Raw genomic sequence first — 18,261 nt, forward strand, 5'->3', positions numbered from 1 at the left:
TCTTCCTTTGCTTAATGGAATCAGGTGCACTTTTAAAGCTAAGCTTGCTAGAAATGTCCTATTCACACGTATAAACCTGCACATACATGCAAGTACAGATGCCCAAGGCAGGAACCGACTCCAGGGACTTTCTTCCTTTGCTTAATGAAATCAGCTGTGCTTTTAAAGCCAAGCTTGCTAGAAATGTCCTATTCCACCCCTAAATTTTACAAATTGGTAACCACACCAACCCAGTGTAGGGCTGTTAACGTAACAGGAAAGAAACAGCCTAAAAATTCAAAGTGTTCACATAATAATTTTCTCAATTATATTCCTAAACCTGCTTTCTCTTTTCATCATCACTGTTTATTAAATATTTATAAATAATATACTAAATTCTTCACATGTTTTAATATCATCTAACCAATACAATATTACTATGTTTAATAACCGTTTTATAAAGAAAATCTTATGACTTCAAAGTCTAAGCTCATAACAGCTGCATTATTTATTCAATTACTCATTCAAGAAATAATTGAATGCTCACTATGTTCCATAGGTAACTGAGAAATTAGTGGTAAAAAATTTTCAGTTCATATGGCATTTAAAATCTAGTGAGGAGAAAGTACAATATATTTCTGGTGTTACATTTTATTTTTTCAAAAAAAACACAAAAACAAGTAAAAACTGAGTGACGACAAGATATTATTTTACATGTAACATTCACCTTCCTTAATAAAATATTCCTGGAGCAGAGTCCTGCAGGAAGAGAGAAAGCAAGGCATGTAAGCATCAAGAAAAAAAGTGTTTTGGAACAAAATTACAATAATCATAAAGTCCCTTGAGCAGGAGCATGCTTGGGTAGTTCAGGGAATGGCCTAGAAGATTACAGACAGCAGTAAGCAAGGAGGAAATTGGTAAGAAAAGTAGAGGTCAGAGAGGTAGCCTGGAGTCAGATTATGGCTACTCAGAGTGATAGAAGAAGCTTCCAAGGGTTTGGATGAGAGGAATGACATTATTTGCCCTATGTTTTAAAAGAATCATTCTGGCTACTCCGTAGAGAATGACTGTGGAATGGCAGAAAATAGTGGCAATATTTGGGAAGGAATTGCAATTATCATGGCAAGTGATGATGCTAACATGGACCAGGATGATAGCAATTTGAGGTGGTGAGAAATTGTCAGATTTTACATATTCTTTTGCTCTATAAGTATTTACTAAGCCCCAACCATATTTGAGTATCTAATTCAGATGCTTAGCGTACATTATTAAACAGTATAGACAATGACTCACTTCTTTATAAAGTTTATATTCTAACAAAGAGAGGCAGACAATAAGTGATGAGATGAAAATAAATAGAGATTAAAAATAAGCAGACATCTCGGATGTTAAAAGATGATAAATAGTAGGAAAAAGCATGTGAATGGGATAGCAGGTTGTAATATTAAAATAAGGTGTTAGACCAGGCTTTATTGAGAAGGCGATATTTGAGTTAAGCCTTTAAGGAGATGGGGGAGTTGTGCTTGTGGATATCTCGGGGTATATACCAGGCCAGAAAAATGGCTAGTGCAAAGGTGCTGTGGCAGAATATTCCTATCATATCAATTTTAGTGTAGCTCTTGCAGAAACGAAGGAGGGAAATGTAGGAAAGGATTTTAAAAAATATATAGGAGAAAGATAGTGTAGGACGCTTCAGGTTATTTTAAGAGCATTGACTTTTACGATGAGAAAAATGGGGAGCCATTGCAGAGTATTGAGCAATGCTCTGACATGACCTGAATTATATTGTTAAAGATTCTTTCTGGTTTTTTCTGTTAAAAAAGCAGTCGGTAAAGGAGTCTGTTGAAGTAATCTGACAGGTGAGTCACAGTCGTGCTCCAACCTCCTTGATAACAATTGAGACTGTGATTTAGAATCTGGATATATTTTGAAGATTCAACCAACAGGATTTTAAAAACAGAAGAATGTGAAAGAAAAACCTAAGTCCAACATCACCCAAGATTTTAGACAAAAAAACTAGAAAATGAGAGTGAGCGACCATCAATCCAGGTGGGAATACTGTGTGTAAATTAGGGTTTATGGAGTGGGGAGAGTTAAATGCTTGGCTTCCACAACATACATTTGAGATATCTATTAGATGTGCAAGCGGAGATGTCAAGTAAGCAGCTCGATATCAAATTATGCAGTTCATAGGAGGTCCTGACGAGAAAGAGAAAAAAGTGGAGCATTCTTAAAGATTAAATATCGTCTAAATCCATATGACTAGATGAGATCACCTGAGGAATGCATGTAGATAGAGAATAGAAGTGGTCTAAGGAAGGCAGAGCAGTAAAGGACAGTTGGAAGAAACAGCCAGTGAGGAAGAAAACAAAGAAAGAGAAAATTGTCTTAGAAGCAAATATGCCTTAAAACATATTGTAAGGAAGGACAGAGAATTGTGTTTCTATATAAGGTGGAAACTGTCATGAGCATGACTATCAAAGCTAAATAAAACACACTGAATTAAATAGAAAATATGAAGATTAAATAAAATACTGGAAGATTGGAAAGTAACTGAGGCAAATAAGACTTGAGTAGCCATACTATCCAAGAGAAAAAGGAGACCTCTACTATTTCCATAGGGGCCTTTACTAAGTCATATAAGGCCTGTGCAAAAGTAATTGTGGTTTTTGCCATTGAAAGTAACGCATTAAACACAACCTAAACATGATTGAGGTGTGCTTTTTATATTCTATCTGCTTGCCAGAAGAAAATCAAGTTCTTCCTGGAAGAGGCTGCCACCTCTAGAGTTTACTGTTAACATGCCTAATGTTAACTGTACTTTTAAATACATAATGTCTGTCCTTCAATTAAGTCACCAGGCCTTGTAAGAAGTAAGACTAAATGACCAAAAACTAAGAACATAGACACACAGCAAAAGCCGAAAAAGTTCTGACATTCATATAATTAGTATTCTATTTGAAGAGAGAGAGAATGGGGCAAATGCAATGTTTGTAGAAATAGTGCCTAAGAATTTTCCAAAACAGATAAAAGCCATTAGTCACAGATTCAAGAAACTCTCTCTACAAAGCCCCAGCAGGTTAAACAAAGAAGAAAACTATATCTAGACAATTCATTTTTAAAAACTGCTGAAAATAAAAGTTTATAAATCTCAAAAATAATGAGAGAAAAATGATAAATTTTATTTAACTGAAAAAATAAAACTTACAGCTGACCATGCAATAAAATGAAAGAAGTGAGAAGACAATGGAATGACATGGTGAAAATCTACAACTTAGAATTCTATACCCAAGGAAAATATGCTTTAAAAATTAAGATGATATTAAGACATTTTTAGGCAAACAAAAATGGAGGGAATTTTTCCATTCAGGGTTTTATACAGACTTTTATAGGAATTTTTCAGTCAAAAAGAAAATAATTCCAGATAGAAGCACCGTAATTCAGCACAGAGTGCAGAGCACTCGAAATGATGAATATGTGGGTAGTGTAAGAGAATATTAACTATTAAAATAGCAATAATACAAATGTCTTGTGGGTTTTCAAATGTATGTAGAATTAAAATGCATGAAAACAATAGCATAAAAGGCAGGCATAGGGCAGGCAAATGGAGACAGACTGTTTGGGATCTTTGCATTGCCAGGGAAATGGTAAATGTATGAAATAGACTGTAATTAGTTTTTGCCCCCAAAATAAAGATAATAAAAGAATGCATATGCAATAAGCTAATACAGAGAGAGAGTGTGTTAATATAAAAAGTATTATTCCAAAATAAGCAGTAAAGATGGAAACAAGGGACCAAGAAACAGAGGAGATTAATAGATATCAGTAAGATCATAGACAAACTTAAATCAATCTGTAATTTTAGTAAATACTTAATTATTAAAAGAATAGATTCTAAAAAACAAAGTTGTGAGACTGTATCAAAACAAAATGTGAATATATGCTGCCTGTAAGAGAAGCATATATTCTGTCACTAAATATAAAGTGACAGAAAAATTGAAAATGAAATAATAAAAATACATACACTATGCAAGTGATAATTCAAAGAAAGCTGGTATTACTCTACTATTGTAAGTGATAGAATAAATTTAAGGCAAGCAATATTACTTGAGGTAGATATATAGAAATATTTCTTGAACTGATAAAAATATTAATTAAAGAGGATGATACATGATAGCCTTATAATAGTCTATAAAACAAGATACTGAAAGTATAGATGAATAAAATAGTGTGTTTGCGAGTATACCATATAGGTGTATATTCTTCATAGCTTATGCATGTATATAGTCACACTGGGTGCAGATTGATACCAAGAAGTGTAAGTGACATTGTCTTAAGCAGTTCTCTTCAATCAAGAGCTATTTCTAGAGAAGGTTGATGACTAAGACCTATCAGCAGGCAGTGTTCATAGTTGGTAGAAAAGTCCTTCAATCTTTAAAAAAAAAATTAGTGTGTCATAGGGTCCAGTACAAATAAGACTTATTCCAGGAATTTTAATGCAGTCATTGAAATTCATTGCATTGATAAAAGAAAGGAGAGAAAACTCACATGTTTATCTCATTAATGCCAAAAATGTTTTGACAAAATTCAATACCCATATATGATTTTTTAAAAATCTCGATCAAACCAGGAAGAGAAGGTAATTTCCTTAATCAAGTAGAGCTCCTTGACATGCAATTTGTAGCAAATATCATACTTAGTAAATTATTGAAGTCTCACTCCCTAAAACTGGGAGTGAAACAGTGTGTCAACTACTCTCACTTCTATTCATAATTAGACAGGAGGTCCTATCAAATTCAATAAAGCAAGAGAAAGTGGTATTAAGATTGAAAAGAGAAAAAAGATGTAACTGCCTTTATTTGCAGATCATTTGAGTATTTCCTGGAGAAAGTTCAAAAGAATGTAAAGATGAAATATAGTTGATATCTAACTTAGCAAAGTTGCTGAATACTTAGCCAACTTATAATAAAAATCCTCACCAAATTCTACATATTAGCAACAGTTAGCAATAGGAATTTTAACATGGTACCATTTACAATAGAACAAATACATAAAATACTTAGAAATAAATCTGACAAAAGATGTGCAAGACACAAAGAAAATTATAAAATAAAGTGTTATTGAAATAAACTTAAAAAGACAAAGGGAAGGAATTACCATGTTAGTTAATTCAAAGGCTGAACATTGTAAAGATGTCAGTTTCCTTAATCCTTTTCCTCTCATTCCAATCAAAATTCTAGGAGATTTTTATAGACACTGAGACATTATTTTAAATTTTGTATGGAAATATTGAGATATAAGATTATCCAAGAGTCTTCAGGAAGAGAAACCACAGTTCAAAGACTTTTATAACCAGATATCTAAGATGTATGAAGTTATAAAAATTAAAACAGTATATGCAGAGAGAGACAACTCAAGAGAACCCACAGGAAATCCAAACATGGAGCCATGCATATGCAGTCCCCTGATTTATGACCAGGTTTACACTGCAATGCAACTAGCAAAAGATAGTCCTTTCAATACGTGTTGTAGGGTCAACTGAATATCCATGTCTTGTGCATAATACCATGCAGAAAAACTAATTTCAGGTGGGTAGAAGAGTTAAACATAAAACCTGGCCAGGCACAGTGGCTCATGCCTATAATCCCAGCACTTTGGGAGGCTGAGATGGACTGATAGCTTGAGCCCAGAGTTTGAGACCAGCCTGGGCGACACAATGAAACCCTATCTCTGCAAAAAATATATAAAAAATTAGCTTGGTGTGGTGGCCCATACCTGTAGTCCCAGCTACTGGGTAGACTGAGATGAGAGAATTGCTTGAGCCTAAGAGTCAGAGGTTGCAGTGAGCACAACTGCACTCCAGCCTGGGCAACCCTGTCAAAAAAAAAGAAAGAAGAAGAAAAGAAAAAACAAAACCAAAAAAGCATAAAAACTAGTACAATGAAGACATGCTAAGTAATCATGTAGGAGAATGTCTTTATATCCTTTGACAATATTTTGTTTTTCTTCCAAGTCTCACTCTGTCACCCAGGCTAGAGTGCAGTTGTGCTCACTACAGCCTCTGACTCCCATGCTCAAGCAATTCTCCCACCTCAGCCTCCCTAGTAGCTGGAATTACAGGTGCCTGCCACCACAACTGGCTAATTTTTTATTTTTAGTAGAGACAGGGTTTTGCCATGTTGGCCAGGCTGGTCTTAAACTCCTGGCCTCAAGCGATTTGCGTACCTCAGCCTCACATGGTGCTAGGATTACAGGCGTAAGCCACCGCACCTGGCCAGTATTTTATACTTAGAGGTAAACAAAGATTTCATAAACAAGATACAAAAAGTATTAACCAAAAGCATAAGTTCTTTCAGAACTTTTTTCTATCACAAGATAGCAAAGTGAAAAGCCATGCTACAGAGTGATACATTTAAAACACATAAATCTGACAAAAGACATCTAGAATATAAAAGAACTATTACATTAAAAATCAATAAGAAGGAGGGTCACAGTTCAATTTTTAAAATGGGAAAATACCTGAATAATCAATTCATAAGAGAGGATATTGAAAGGGCAAAACAGTGATTAACATGATTAGTTCTCGGGAAATGTACAGTAAAACTGCAGTAAGAAACTGAAGGGTTGTAATGAACTTAGATTTGATTCAAGTTTATTGGATTTAACTCAAAATTACAGTGAAATAGCCATGACATAGTAAACAGGGAACAAAGATGCAGAGAGCAGGGCACACTGGGAGTTTGAGGTGATTTACTTGGATTGAAACTGAAGATACAGCTGCAAGAACTGGGACTGGCAAGATCTAGGCAATATTTCATCATTCTGAAGGCAATGCTCTGGTCCCATTGAAAGAACCAGAGTGCTAATCAGGAAACAGATGCAGAAACTCAGTCTCACATGCTTTCCAAAGGGAGTGATGTCAATGCACTATAATTATGTGGATATGGATGCCCGGGACACTTTTCAGTAACAAAATATAAGACGAATTGTAATCTAAACTGGTGGAAAGAGTAAAAAACACATGGAATATTTTACTTATGTAATCAAATAAACTTTATGAACATCATCAATAAATCTACAATGAGATACCACTACATACTGACAATAAATTCCAAGTGTGAAAATGTGGAGTAACTGGAACTCTCCTGCTGTCATGGTGGAAATATAAATTGATACAGTCCCTTTGGGAATCATTTGGCTGTATATACCCAAGCTATGGCACAGCAATTTCAGTCCTGGGTGTGTACCTAAGAGAGATGAAAATATATGTACACACACCCACACACACACACACAAACTTGTACAAGAATAGTCATAACAGTTTTATGCAAAATAGCCCAAACCCAAAAGTGACTCAAATTCTATCAATATTGGAATATGTAATGTTATAGTTTATACCTATAATGTAATATTATACTAAAATGAAAAAAAATAAATTACGTGTACATGGAATCATGTGAGTGATACAATATTAAGTTAAAGAAAATATAGATTGTGTGTGTTTTATTATTATATTGACACTTAGTTGGAAAACAAACAAAATTACATCATGATGATAAAGATTAGTGGCTATGTTTGAGCATATTAATGACTAGGAGAAGCCATTTGGGAGGCTGCTGCATTTTCGATAATAATCTCTAGTTTGATTTGAATAATAATTACACAGGCATATTTACTATGTAATATTTATTCATCCATCCATACACAATATTTATGCACTTCATATGTATTTTGGTTCACTACAATATTTGAAAAAAAGAAGAATGATGGAGGGTTCAACTGTGTCAAAGACGTAGATGACTCATTTAAAAGGAAGAACGGCAACATAGAGGTCACTGATAGCCTTGACCAAAGGAGTTTCAATGCGGTAATTAGGATGAGCACATAAATGGAGTGAGTTCAGGAGAGACTTGGGAGGAGAGTAAGCTGAGGCAGTGAGCATTGTCTAGGTTCTAACTCTGGTTGGGATCCAAGGTCCCTCATGATCTTGCCCTACCTAATCTATATATTCTTGTCTTCCATTAAAATATCTACCTTTTTTTCCCCAAAGTCCTAAAGTCCCTTTTGGCTATTACTCTATAACACACACTGTTACTCTGTGTTATCTAAATGAGGCAAACATTCATCAGGGAACTCAATAAGTAGAGAAATAAGTCTAGAAAAGTGCTCCTTAGCATCCCCCAAAGAGCTAAGTTTAGAATGGTATAGAGCAGTGGTTCTCAAATATTAATGAGCTTTAGAATTATTGGAAAAATCTTGCTAAAAATGTGTATATTTGAGCTTCATTGCCCAGAGATTTAGAATCAGTAGATCTATCAGCAATGAGAATGGAGGAGCGGCAGTGGGAGGTGTGCAGGAATTTGCACCTATAATATGTACTGTGAGGAGCTCTAATGTTACTCATGTACAGACATCCTGTGAAGAGACACTAGTCTGTTATGTGCAAGCAGAGAAGAAAGAGAGAATAGAGGCAGAATTTCACTACTGGTAGGGTAAATGGAATAAACAATGATTCTGTGTTTATTTTATTTCTCTTCTGTCCTGGAGCCTTCAGCTCCTGTTGTACAGATAAGTTCTCTGAGCCCTGGGATATGATCATGTTCCTTTTCTGTCATCAAGGTTCTTTGTGTTGTAGGCTTATAAGAAAACCAAAGCTTTGCTGATAAACTTTCTTCTTTCTTTCCTTTCCCCTTTACTCTTTTATTCTCCCTTTTTTCTTTCCCTGTTCTCTTCCCCTTCCTTTCATCTTCGATCCTCCCTTTTCTTCTTCCCTTTTTTTCTTATACTCTTCCCTATTTTTCCTATTTCTTTTTCACTTTTTCTTTCCATTTTACCTCCCTTGCTCATTTCCTCTCTCCCTCCAACTCTCAGATAGAAAAGAGGAAGTTCAACCAGAACTCTAACTCTACGTACTGTATCTTCATGGTCAACAAGCCCTACGCCATTACCTGCTCTGTGGTGGCGTTCTACATCCCATTTCTTCTCATGGTGCTGGCCTATTACCGCATCTATGTCACAGCTAAGGAGCATGCCCACCAGATCCAGATGTTACAACGGGCAGGAGCCTCCTCCGAGGGCAGGCCTCAGTCGGCAGACCAGCATAGCACTCACCGCATGAGGACAGAGACCAAAGCAGCCAAGACCCTGTGCATCATCATGGGTTGCTTCTGCCTCTGCTGGGCGCCATTCTTTGTTACCAATATTGTGGATCCTTTCATAGACTACACTGTCCCTGGGCAGGTGTGGACCGCTTTCCTCTGGCTCGGCTATATCAATTCCGGGTTAAACCCTTTTCTCTACGCCTTCTTGAATAAGTCTTTTAGGCGTGCCTTTCTCATCATCCTCTGCTGTGATGGTGAGCGCTACCGAAGACCTTCCATTCTGGGCCAGACTGTCCCTTGTTCAACCACAACCATTAACGGATCCACACATGTGCTAAGGTGAGTATATTAAGGGACTTCATCAATTTGGCGGATTTGTATTACTCAGAAGAAGTAATGCTCCAGTTTTCTGTTTCCAGTGGGGTTATCCCTGAAACCTGCATATAATTTGCAAAGATTAAAAAAGATTCTACCATCTGGTCATTGAATAGAGTAGTGGTTAAGAGCTCAGGCTCTGGAGGGAGACTGACTTTCATTCGATTCTAGTCTCCATAGTTCTATGACCTTGGGTGGGTCATTTAAACATTATTAACCTTAATGTCATTTTTTAAAAACTTAAGATAATAATCACTGTATCTACATCACAATGTTTTTATGAGAAATTAGCTAGTGTATGTGGAGCGCACGGCATGCCCTGACACTTAATAAGTATTTAGTAAATGTTAGCTATTATTATTTAAAGGTGGTACTTTAGAGTAGTGGTTAAAAGCATGGGTTTTAAAGTAAAATAGATTTTGTCTTGACTCTCAGTGCTCCTACTATCCATCTGCATACTCTGTCTTGGTTTTACTTTCCTTACCTTTAAAGAAAGGTAATAATGTTAATTCTCATCTCTTGCAGGTTTTGTGATGAGTAGAGATAATATATTCATATAGGACCTGACATACAGTAAGCACTCGCAATAGTACTAAAAATGTTATTAATATTATTAGGGCCAGGAGTAATAGCATAGTGCCTGTAAACCTAAGATGGCCATAAATAACATGATAAACTGAAAATAAATACAATAATAAATATAAAACAGTAATACCATGTGATATAATGGTGTATGGGCAATCTAGAATTGGGGTAGAAAGAAAAGGAAGTTGATTGGGCTTAATAAGCTCAGGGAAGGCTTCACAGAACATAGAACAGTATTTCATAAGAATCGGAGACATGAAGGAGAAAGCAGAGAAGCCATTTCAAGCAAATAGAACAGCATAAGGAAGGAAATGAAATATAAGAGAATATGGAAATGTGCAGTGATTTTTTTCCCAAGGTCACATAGGTGGATGGAGGTGGGAGTGATTTTGGAGTCAAATGTTCAGTGTCTAGTTATGATACCTCTTTCTAAACCCTGAGAAATTTCTGGTCACCCTGGGCTAGAATTGTTCTCAGCTATGAAAAGCCATTTGTGATGAGTGCATTCATCCTGTAGCAAAACTAGATTGTCAGTGACATTTTTTTTCTTTGCCCTGAGATGCACAGGAATTTCTAAAGAATAGTTCCTTCTTTGAGACAAGCATTTAATTTTTCTGATGATGATTAGTATTCAGCTCTTCTGGCAGCTGAAAATTGGGGGATATTTTCATTTGCATGTTTAATAAAAGAAGAAAATAAAAATAAGAATTGCTTTAAAATATAAATGCTGTGCCTTGGAGGCTGCTCAGAGCATGAATTCCATTTTTTGCTACAAGTGTAGGCAGATTTGTAGCTAAAGCCTAGCATGGTGTTGTGGTTTAAGCTGGTGGAAAGGCCCCAAAGGATACTCCTAGAAGCTGACATTCTCTCTTAATTATTATGCCTTCATGAGTGTCATAGAAAGAATTCAACCATAAAGTGTGTGTACAAGAACTTCTATGTGGGTGCCAAATAGGTTTTAGCTATTTAAGCTAGCAGTTGCCTAAGTACGGGCTGTTGACAACTTACAAACAGCGTATGCTCCAACACTTCATTTGCTAAGTCAGTTGTTTAGCAGTTGATGGCTTTTTTCCCATAGAAACTGTCATAGAGAGTTTGGGAGTTTGTAGGGCAGCCCAAGAAAGCCTATCTTACTAAATAGGATGTATTGTTAAAATCCTGCTGTGTCTGGTAATCTGCAGGATGATCGTAAACCAAAGAGATAATTTAGAGATGGCGTATAGATGTACACTCCATATTTTCTTCCATAAATTTCTTCATGAGGTCTATGATGTTTTCCTGTGGGGGTGGAGAATCTTATAAGAGTAAGGGTGGCCTACACAGAATAGTTGAAACCTGCATCCCCTAGAGGGTAAATCTCACAAAGGACAGGAATTCTGCCTATTTTATTCAATGCTGTATACCAGATACCCAGCATGTTGTCTGATACGTATAGGAACTTAATTTTTTGATTTGTTAATTCTTTAAGAATTAACAAATCATAAAATTAATTCTTCTGAAAAATTGTTTTAACTTAGCACAACTAAGAAAATTTTGCATATTTCTTAAAAATCCCACAGGTAGAGCATCAGCAAATTCAGATGAATTCAAGAAATATAAAACCAAAACAATGAAAATTAGTATCAGCTTTTATCCTGCTAATCCTACGCCTGTTCCCAGAGAAAATAGTTAACATTAGTCTGCTGATCTTTTTAATGTATTTACAAACATTCATAAAACTTTTCAAACACATAAGTGATGATTTTCTGTGAGGCTGAAGAAGATTTGACTTAGAAAATGGAATCATTCTATATGTACTTATCTACATTTTGTTTTTTATCCTTTAACAAAACGTTTTGAAGATCTTTTCACTGGGGAAAATACAGCTCTCACTCATTCATTTTAGCTGTTCCATAATCTTCTGTATTAAAAATACATATTCAAATTTATTTAATTTTTTGGCATTAGTGGTGATGTAGGTGTTTCCAATTACTTGCCATTGCAAACTGTACTGTTTTTAGTGCTCTTGAACACATTTCCTGGTGCATATGCTAGTATTTCTTTCAGATAGCTATCAAAAATGAAATTGTTCTATTGACAGGTATGGTCATTTAAAATTTTTACGTTTACTATAATATTGGCATCCTAGCACACTGTAATAATTTGCATTCTCATCTGCGAGTGTGAGAGTATCCTGTACTCCTTCTCCTCACCAATGTTGAGTATTATTAATCTTTAATATTTTCTTAATTAAAATATATTAGGATGGTGCAGAAGTAATTGCCATATCATTTAATTTGCATTACCCAGTGATTTATTAGATTGAACTTCTTCTAAATTAGTTATTTACTATTTATATTCATTATTATATAAACTGCATCTTTATGTGTTTGGCCCTTTTTGTGACAACTTTGTTGTCTTTTTCTTATTAATATTTCTGGATATTCTTTATTATATTCTGTGTCATAGACTTGGCAAATACACCTCCCCATCTCTTACTTATTCTTTAACTTTGGTTAACTTTTGACATAGAGAAGCTTCAGATTTTGAAAAGGTGTTCTTATTTGACCTCTTAAGAGTTGGCCCAGCTTCCTTCTTAAAATACTTCCCACATTAATTTTCCTTAACACCGTACTTTCCTGGTTTTCCTGCTAACTCACCAGCGACTTTTTCCCAATTTCTTTTACAGGCTCTTCCTTCTCTCTTTGGCTTCTAACTGTTGGAGTTCTTCAGGACTTGGCTTTTGATACTCTTCTCAGACTATGCTCTTACTTTACACATTCACTATCTATAACTTTAAATACAATCTTCATGCTGTCAAATCTCTTTAATCAATATATCCAGGACATAACACTCCTCTGACATCCAGAGAGAAGATCCAATTTGCTTCCTTGACAACCCCATATAGGTACCTCTTAGAAATCTCAAAAGTAAAATGATGAAACTGATGAAACTGAGGGTTTAAGAAATGAACTAACTTGCCCATGATTCTATACAACTAAAAGGTGGCAAGCCAAGAGTCTAACCTAAGCTGCTGACTCCCGAATCCACCTGCCTAACCAGTATAACTCATTTTCACATGAAATAGCAATAGAAAACTGAGATCCAAATCTCAGATTGGTTCACCCTAGTCTGCTCAAATAGAAGGAAAAACACTGTATTCCACGATTTCCTCCATCAAACAAACAATAAAAATAACCTTCCATTAAAAAAAAAAAAGAAATCTCAAAAGTAATGCAACCAAAACAGAATTCTTGGTTCTATACTCTTACCCCCTGTATTGGCCCATTGTGTTGCTATAAATGAATACCTGAGGCTGGGTAATTTATAAAGAAAAGAGGTTTATTTGTCTAATGACTCTACAGGCTGTATGAGCATGGCATCAGCATTGGCTCAGCTTCTGGTAAGGTCTCAGGAAGCTTTAACTCATGGCAGAAGATGAAGGGGGTTTCATACATGTCTCATGGCAGGACAGGGAGCAAGAGAGAGGAAGAGAGGAGGGAGGTGCTAGACGCTTTTTAACATCCAGATCTCACAATAACTGATACAGTGACAATTCGCTCATCACTACAGTAAGGTTACTAAGCCATTCATGTGTCCTCCAAGCCCATGACCCAGACACCTCCCACTAAACCCAGCCTCCAACTCTGGGGATCACATTTCAACATGAGATTTGAAGGGGACGAACATCCAAATTATCTCACCCTCTAACCACAAGTTTTCTGAGTCATCCCTATCTCCATAAATGGAATAATCTTGTATCATGTTACTAAATCAAGACACTTTTCTGTGGCTCTGAGGGAGAACTAACATATTAGAGGGCAGGCTTAAAGATTTAAAAAAGAAACCAATCAGCTGGTATTGAGGAGATGGAGCTAAATAAAAATAACTCTAAAATTCAACCATGGGGGCAAAATATAAATCATAAAAATGTAAGATAAATAAATATCTAGCTGCATGTATAAAATTTAGAATTTTATAGGTGTGCCTTCATTTACCTCACCCAAGGCAAACATTTAAAAAGTACTGGACAAGTTACTAGAGACCTCCTTCTATTTTATTAATAATAATGATTATGATACCTAACATTATTCCAGAAAAAAATGTTTGTTACTATATTTAAGAGCTCTAAATGCATCATCGCATCTAATTTTTATAACTCAAAGAGGTAAAGTATTATTATCGTTGTCGTTTTGAAGATGAGAAAATTGAGCGTTAGGGTAAGTAACATGCCCAGAGTCACATAAATAGTAAACAATGAAGCTGGAATGCAGACCCAGCTCTTTCTGACTTCAAAACTCAGTCTTGTCCAGCCACTTAGAGTCAGAGTAAAGATTACAACTTTCCATGTTCACCTTGACGTTTTGGATAAAGTTAATGAGTCATTCATTAATCTATCAACTTTACCATTTTGTTCATATTTCTCTAGTTTGCCTACAAGCCATGGAAGACTAACAACTTGTTCAAATGAAGGCATTTTCATACTCATTTTTTTTTAAAAAAAGGGAGTAAGTTTAGATCAAATAAGCCTAGTCTTAGTAACCACTTGTTGACTTCTATCTTTGGGTACTCATTGACTGTTCAAATAAATAATCAATTTAAAATAAGTTGATCTCAGGATTGGGATCAAACTCTTCTTCCTGTGGTTTTCAGAACATACCTTTTCAACATTTCTTCAACTTGGTCATTTGTTCTTCTCTACTTCTGCTGGACGGCAGTGGCCTGTTTGCAGCACCATTTCTCATGACATTCATACTGCCTTAGAGTAGAGAATTCCTTATTTAATTCCTATCACATCAAATATTCCTTGAGGGGAGAAACTATGGCTTTCGCTTCTCTAGTATCTCACATAGTATCTGTATAACAGTAGATGATCAACTGATGAATACATTTTTGCTGATGAAAGGTCTTCCTGATTCTCTTCAGATTTATGAAGGATTAAAATAATGAAAATTGAAAATTATGTTTTGTTTTTGAAAACTTCCCTGAGATCCTAAAAGGTGTAGAGAACTTAGTCTACAAGATTCACATTGGGAAGACCCAGTTCATGACAACACTCTGATATTGTGAGGCCTCTTTCCTTTAAAGTCTTTGTGACAGAATGGAATTTCATTTCTCCAAGTTGAATTAGAAACAACCCAGTCTGGCCTCAATGGTTTAGAATCATAGATCTCCCAAGCTTGGCCCTATCCTTATGGCTCTTTGATTGACATAAATTTTATTGTTAAATATGCAGACGGGTAGCCAATGAAATAAAACATGCTTTGGCAAGACATTCTTAGAGGATTTTGGTTACTAAAATTGTGCTAACCAGTGTACACAGTAACAGAGATGTCTGCAATTGTGTTTGACTATTTTCTGTTGAACAAGTGTCTTTGGAAATATGCAACCCATGATCAAAATAGAAGTGAAGATGGCATTTGGTTGGATGATGACACCGTTTGTCTAGACATATAGGTTACATAGTCTTCTAAATATAGCTTCTATAAATTATTGTCATATAAATGTTTTGGGGAAATTTTTAATTTGTCTGCATGAATATATTAGAAAGAGGCATAATGCCAGTATGTGGAATTCTAAGAGGCTCTTCAAGTGCACAAACTCAGATTGTCAGTGAATTTAGATCCAGCCTCTTTCTCCTTGTTTCATCCTTAATCTTTTTCTGCAGCTGTGTTTTCCCCACCCACCAATACCTGTCCTACTCTTATAGAAATCATTTTTCCCACTCTGGGAAACCCACACTGAACACAGTGGCAGAGAAGAAAAGAAATAACTTGATGATAAAACACTAGCTGCATTCCTACTAAAGTCAGGAATAAAACAATGATGTCTTATTATCTCTTGTGGACAACATTGTACATACAAAATTCAAATGACAGAAAAAAGAAATATGATATATAAAAGTTGGGAAAAAGAGCAAAGTTGCCATTATTTATTAATCATCTATGTGATCTATTATGATCATATTGCAGGAAAATCCACTGTAAACTGTGAAAAGTAATAAGATATTTCATAAGGATGGCCAATAAGAGATAACACTCAACCCTCAGTGACTTTTCTACACACGAGAAATAAGCAATTAGAATGCTCAGGTGACTGAGCCAGACCCTGTCTCAAAAAAACAAAAAACAAAACAAAACAAAAAACACCATCCACAGAAGCAATAACTACTAAAATTCCTTAAAATTGTAAGACCTTTATTGAAGGAAACTTAAACTTTAAAACTGTAGTGAAGGAGAAGAGCAGACAAACTGCCAAAGGTTCATTGTGGATAGTAGAAGAGATGGCTATAAAATCCAGATTTTGCTTTTGAGGCTGTAGGCCTATTAGAACTCCAGGTTTGCAGATTCTGGAACTCAATGTATTAGCTTCTGAAGTTTGATGTACAGGAACCATGTGCTGAGCACTTAATGCAGCAGGCAGCATGCAGCAGATATAAACAGGAACCACTGAAGCAAGGGATACACAAGCAAGGAACTACAGTAAGGTGGACATCACTGCAGGTATGCACAAGGTTTATCAGGAGCTGAGGGAATTGCTAACACATCAACAGTTTCCTTGTCATTACTGGCAACGGATATCCAGTCTCTGCTTGAACTCTTGCAATGAGAGAAGCTTGCCACCTGAGGAGCCTGCTCAAAGGTTGGGCAGCTCTAGAGCTTAAAAGGTTTTCCTTATACTGAGTTCAAGTTTCCATTCCTGTGGCTTCTACTCACTGACCGTCATTCTGCCTTGAGAAAGAGAAACCCAGGTTATATCTCTTACGTTAGGACAGCTCTTTATGTATATTTTGCCCATAGGTTCTTTCTGAGGCTTTTCTTTTTCAGAATAAATATCCCAATTTTTTTTTGTTTTGTTTTTGCTCTCCATGTATATTATTGTTGGAAATTTGGGGAGTGCAATTATCTTCCCTTAATTTTTATTTTTATTGATTGTTTTTCCTTCAAAGCATGATCAGCAGACCACTCACATTAGAATCATCTGGTAGCTTAGTAAAAACGCAGATTCCTGGGTCCCACTCATTGAATCAGGACAGGGCTTGTTTAGAGCCACAGTCCTAGACTTTTGTGGATCAGAATGACCCAAGGTGTACTGGCACTGATTGTGATTCAGGGCTTCAAGTTATGAAACATATTACAATTCTTAGGTTCTTATAGAATCTCTCTCTCTCTCTCTTTTTTTGAAATGGAATCTCACACCGTCATCCAGTTGCAGTGTGCAAAGATCAAGTGTAATGGTTTGATCTCTGCTCACTGCAACTTCCGTTTCCTGAGTTTAAGTGATTCTCCTGCTTCAGCCTCCCAAGTAGCTGGGATTACAGGTGCCTGTCACCAAGCCTGGCTATTTTTTTGTATTTTTGGCAGAGATGGGGTTTCACCATGGTGGCCAGGCTGATCTCAAACTCCTGACCTTGTGATTCACCCACCTCGGCCTCCCAAAGTGCTGGGATTACGGGAATGAGCCATCATGCCTAGCCCAGAATCTTTTAAAAGATAATAACTTTATCTAAGTTAACTGGTAAACTATAATTAGTAGAAAATTCCTTTTGGAAGTCTACCTCAGCTCATCATGCTTTAAGCCAAGTGACTCTCCCCACTTGGGAGACATGGTATGACTACTTAGTCTTGTGACCATGACAAGGTGGCAGGTGGTAGGAACAAGTCATATTGATTTGATTTGAGGTTCTTTGGGGATTTGATTATGGGGTTCTTTGTCCATTGGATAAATACCAAGGACCTTGCCAGTGTTGCTGCCTCTTGTATCTTCGGAGTCTAGTAAAGTGCCTGGAACATTGTAGGACTTGACGAGGGGATGCGTGAATGCTTTGTTCCTACTTCACTGGCCTACTCTCTCTTCTGTTTAACTGTCTCCATGATTATTAGCCCAGATAACGGAGGGCGGAAAAGGAACTAGGGGTGCTGACTGTCACCTTAGAACAGAGATTTTCCCTATACAAAATCTGCCAAATACTCCAGTTTTGGCTTCTTTGGTAGATAATCCCCATCCTCCTATTTCACTACTTCATTGTGAAAATAAAACAAAAATTGATATGAAATTGCTTTGATAACTGCAATGCTCTGTCCACATGGGAGTGATAATTTTAAGAACAGACTATTCATAAATTAGGCAACACAACAGAGATTGTATGAAAAGTTTAGCTTTGGAGATGGGTTTCTCTGCTCTCTCACCAGGCTTAGATTCTTCCCTGGTTTCTCAGGTTCAGACCTTACTCAAACCAGGA

At 36.1% G+C, this 18,261-nt stretch overlaps 1 protein-coding gene across 2 annotated transcripts in view; it reads left to right on the plus strand.

The window, feature by feature from the left end:
• The window catches only part of HTR4 (5-hydroxytryptamine receptor 4), a 205,041-nt gene that overhangs the window by 133,732 nt on the left and 53,048 nt on the right, over positions 1-18,261 (plus strand). For both annotated transcript variants that reach the window (XM_017531352.2, XM_017531351.2), the window contains exon 6: positions 8,851-9,419. In XM_017531352.2, coding sequence (XP_017386841.1) covers positions 8,851-9,419 — 569 coding nt within the window. The remainder of the gene's footprint in view (positions 1-8,850; positions 9,420-18,261) is intronic.

Source organism: Cebus imitator, unplaced genomic scaffold, assembly GCF_001604975.1.
Source record: "Cebus imitator isolate Cc_AM_T3 unplaced genomic scaffold, Cebus_imitator-1.0 Scaffold71, whole genome shotgun sequence".
Classification (NCBI taxonomy): domain Eukaryota; kingdom Metazoa; phylum Chordata; class Mammalia; order Primates; family Cebidae; genus Cebus; species Cebus imitator.